This window comes from Pterocles gutturalis, unplaced genomic scaffold (assembly GCF_000699245.1).
Source record: "Pterocles gutturalis isolate BGI_N339 unplaced genomic scaffold, ASM69924v1 scaffold6067, whole genome shotgun sequence".
Taxonomy (NCBI): domain Eukaryota; kingdom Metazoa; phylum Chordata; class Aves; order Pterocliformes; family Pteroclidae; genus Pterocles; species Pterocles gutturalis.
Window position 1 is genome coordinate 30,615 of NW_010115150.1, and position 4,168 is coordinate 34,782.

General features: G+C 51.9%; 1 protein-coding gene across 1 annotated transcript in view; it reads left to right on the forward strand.

The window, feature by feature from the left end:
* Positions 1-3,287, forward strand: part of LOC104462919 (receptor-type tyrosine-protein phosphatase S-like) — a gene marked incomplete at its 5' end in the record, with an annotated part of 33,602 nt that extends 30,315 nt beyond the window's left edge. Inside the window, 5 exons of the mRNA XM_010075070.1 lie at positions 482-608; positions 691-816; positions 1,792-1,946; positions 2,309-2,444; positions 2,919-3,287. Of these exons, the coding sequence (XP_010073372.1) occupies positions 482-608; positions 691-816; positions 1,792-1,946; positions 2,309-2,444; positions 2,919-2,987 (613 nt within the window). The remainder of the gene's footprint in view (positions 1-481; positions 609-690; positions 817-1,791; positions 1,947-2,308; positions 2,445-2,918) is intronic.
* Between the last annotated feature and the right edge of the window lie 881 nt (positions 3,288-4,168).

The following is a 4,168-nucleotide window of genomic DNA, read 5'->3' on the forward strand; positions in this document are numbered from 1 at the left end:
GCCATCTCAAGCTGAGCCCGAACTTTGGGAACAAAGCCACCCCCCCCCGTGCACGTTTCCTCGCCTCCCCGCACGTGCAGCAGTCCTGGCGCTGGCTTGTGGCGCTGGGTTGGGGTATCTCCACGCCTGGCAGGTGAATTCTTGCCCAGAAAATACGGATTCTAGTTCCAGGAATCTGACATGCAACATGTTCACCTTCTTCCATACAGGGCATCACACTAGAGTAGCTGAGATTTACCCCTTGGAAATGGTATTTACAGAAAGCTTCACCGTTGGCTCTTTTTTTTATTTTTTTTTTTTTTTGACCATTAGCACCAAAGCCACCTCCCACCCCGTTGGACCTTGCGCTGTCCTAGCCCTTCCCCAGCGTTTCCATTTCTCCCCCTGCTCTCCAGCCTTGGTGTGCGTTTCCCAAAGCTCTGCCCAAGCCATTCTCCAACCCCCCCCTTGACACCCCCCTTGGGTTTGGGCTCTCTTGCAGGCAGCAGAAGGCGTACATCGCCACTCAAGGGCCGCTGGCGGAGACCACTGAAGATTTCTGGCGGATGCTATGGGAGAACAACTCCACCATCGTCGTGATGTTGACGAAGCTTCGCGAGATGGGGCGGGTAAGCGTGCCCTAAGGACAAGCACGGGGCTGAATCCTGCAGCACAAGGGCTAACAGTGACCTTCCTTCCCCCCCCCGGCAGGAAAAGTGCCACCAGTACTGGCCAGCGGAGCGCTCTGCCCGGTACCAGTACTTCGTCGTCGATCCCATGGCCGAGTACAACATGCCTCAGTACATCCTGCGGGAGTTCAAGGTCACGGATGCCAGGGTAAGAGCTGGGGGGGGCTGGAGTGGTTCACACCCATGCGAGAGGGAAGGGGGCTTACAGTAAAAAAAAAAAAAAAAAAAAAAGGACTTTAGCTCCCATAAGAGAGATTGAGGTGTAAAGACTTTCTCTGTGCAAGTCTGGGCTGACCATCCGTGGAGGAGAGGGTGTTGTGACACGGAACAGAACACACACACACACAGAGATGGGACTTGAATGGATCTTGTTACAGATTTAAAGCAGTTTTCTAACCTCTGCTCGCTAGCCACCGTTAGAGATGTACCAAGCTTTTGGTTTTACTTGGAGCTTATCTGAGATGAAAGCAGAAAACGGGATCTCCCCAAACACCCAACAGAAACCCAGACTGGCCAAGGGCTCCTCCGACAGAAACCGCCCGTTTCTCCTCTGGCGCTAAGAGGAGCCGCTGTTGCTCCTATTCCACATTCACTCAAATAACCTCCGATTCAATGTCAGATTTCTCCTCTGAAGGAACCTTTTGGAGTTTGTTCAGCAGCTGTATCCCTCGCTCTCAGAGTCCTGAGCCTTTGGGGCTGCGGGGAGCGTAGCACCTGGTACCTCTGTTTGCAAGGCGGAGGAGGAGGATGCCATCCGTCGTGGTAGAACAAGATTGATCTTCCTGTCAGCTGTAATTCTGACACAGCAGCAACTCTTTGTCAAGATGGATAGAGAGGCTGTAACCTCACCTTGACTGCTCCCTTGCTGAAGGCTCCATCTGTGCCGCCTCTGCTGTGGTCGAAGCTCTCAGCACACCCGCCAGGGGCCGGACACAGCAGCAGCTTCACCATCATTATATATAAAAAATATAACTGTGTTCATTTGATGACAACACAAAATTGGTTCAACTTTTTGTGCCCCTTAATGAACTAGCAACAAAATGTTGGTTTGGGTTTTTTTTCCCCTTTTGTATTCAGCACGAGAGCTAGGGGATGTTACAAATACGACTCTTTTCTCCCCCAGGACGGGCAGTCGCGAACTGTTCGCCAGTTCCAGTTCACCGACTGGCCGGAACAAGGCGTGCCAAAATCAGGAGAAGGGTTTATTGATTTCATCGGCCAGGTACATAAGACCAAGGAACAGTTTGGCCAGGATGGCCCCATCTCTGTCCACTGCAGGTAGGTGTTCACGAACGGGAACATCCAGTTCATCTGAGGATGCAGAAGAGAGAGAATGCATTCTGCACATTATTTATTTTAAAAAGCCCAACGTTATATATTAGTAATAGTATTCACACTGAGTGCTGCTTACCACTACCCAAAGCTTTTGATTTATTTTTTTTTATTTCACTTCCAAACATTTCTTTGGGTCACACACTGGCCGTTTTACCATTTCCTGCCTCCTGGAGGACTGACCGAGGCTCTCCAGTTCTAACATGTTCCCAAGACACAGCTCGGCCATACCCTAACCTCAGCATTTAAAGCAGCATTTGAACAGTCTAACGTATATTTTCTTTTTTTTTTTTCTCCCCTTCCTGCAGTGCTGGCGTGGGCCGGACTGGAGTGTTCATCACATTGAGTATCGTCCTGGAAAGAATGCGTTACGAGGGTGTTGTAGATATTTTCCAGACCGTAAAGATGCTGCGAACACAACGACCTGCGATGGTGCAAACGGAGGTAAGGCGGAGCAGGGACCCCGTCCCCGTCACACCTCGGAGGATGGAGCAGCAAAGCCCCACGGCTGCAGCCCCGTCCCACGGCTGCCTGGGCTGAGCTTTTGCCTTTCTAACAGCTACCACATCCTTAACCTGAGAGTAAGCAAGCCCAGGCTGTGCGGCTGATTTTACTTGACTAATAATAAATAAAAAAAAATCCCATTGCTATAAAGTCCTTAAAGATTTCACCCCAGCCTGCCAGCCCTGATCCTGACCCCATCCCTGCATCTAAACGCCGCCCGGACTGGTGCGGAGCCGGGGGGTCATGCTGGGATGCTGGGATCCAGGAGAGGCACAGACAGTAAAGGGAAGGGATTTCCTTGCCCAGCAGGTCGCGGCTCCGTGCCTGGTTCCTGCCCGTTTGTGCAGCGGGGAGCAGGGCAGGGACGCGGGAGCTGTTCCCAGCCCTGAGGCTGGATCTCTCTCCTCTCCGCAGGACGAGTACCAGTTCTGTTACCAGGCAGCGCTGGAGTATCTGGGAAGTTTTGATCACTATGCAACATAAAAAGCCATCCGTTGTGCAGACTCTACCAACCACTTAAGTCCTGGAAGGCCTCTTTGGACCCAGGAGGAGAGCTTGAACTTAACAAAACTGATTCTGAAGAAGTACCTTTTCATCCGGACAATGCATTGGGGAGCGGGGGGAAGGAGCGAGAGGAACACCCCTTCGGGAACTCCATGGTGTAACCTGGACCGTGAAGAGGCAGCTCAGGAGGTTGCTGAAGGACTGCTTTAAGTGGTGAACTGCTCTTGTTACCTCAAGTGGTGTTCGCTGTGGAGGACGTATGGACATCGTGAACCAGATCCAAAAGCTAAAACCCACCTTGCGAAACGTGGCCGCTGGAGAAGGGAAGGAAACCGACTTTGGTTACATCATTAGAGTTCAGTTTATTTACTAATCTAGTTGGCAGGCTTTAAAGGAAGTCACTTGCAGGATAGAAGGTGTTCCGTAAAAGATAAGGAAAGGAACTAAAATCTCAACACTTAGGGTCAGGAGTTCTTCTAGCTGGAGTCTTAACAACCTCAGTGTCAACAGCGGGATGGTCCTGGGCTTGCAGGCACCTTGCAGACGGCGTTCGCCCAACGCCCCTGCCACGCGGGAGGTTTTCTAGCTCACATTTTGAATACTTAGAACATTCCTCATTTCTTCTAATTCCAAAATTTTTTTTTTAGGGTATTTAAAATTCTAGAGGAAGAGCCCCAGAGCTGGCTGGGTGGTGTGGCCCCCTCCCCTCGCGCACCGCTGGGACCCCCGGGTTGGGTTTGCCGCTGGTTCCGTTCCCCCTCTCCAGCACATCCAGCTCCACAGAGGCATTAATTCGAGCAGTGGTGGGACACCCCCGAAGAAAGGCAGCCCCTTTCCCATTCTCTTTGCACATTCACACCCCCCCCGCCCGTTCCTGCCGCGGGGACCGGGAGCATCGCTCTGAAAGGAGCCCGAGAAGCGCCCATAAGAAATTTTATTTCCACTAGCCAAGCGCTTCTTGCTGCCAGCCCCTCACCTCTGACCGCAGCGGCTTTCGGGAGCGATGCAGAGAGAATCTCAGGACTGTGCCGGTCCCACCAAGCCCATGGGCACAGCTACGAACACGCCCTGGCTGTATCGATAACGGGGAAAGATCAAGTCCGAGGCATTGAGTGGCATATACTGTGAGTGGCTTTCTTTAAAGTATCGATGTAACTGTA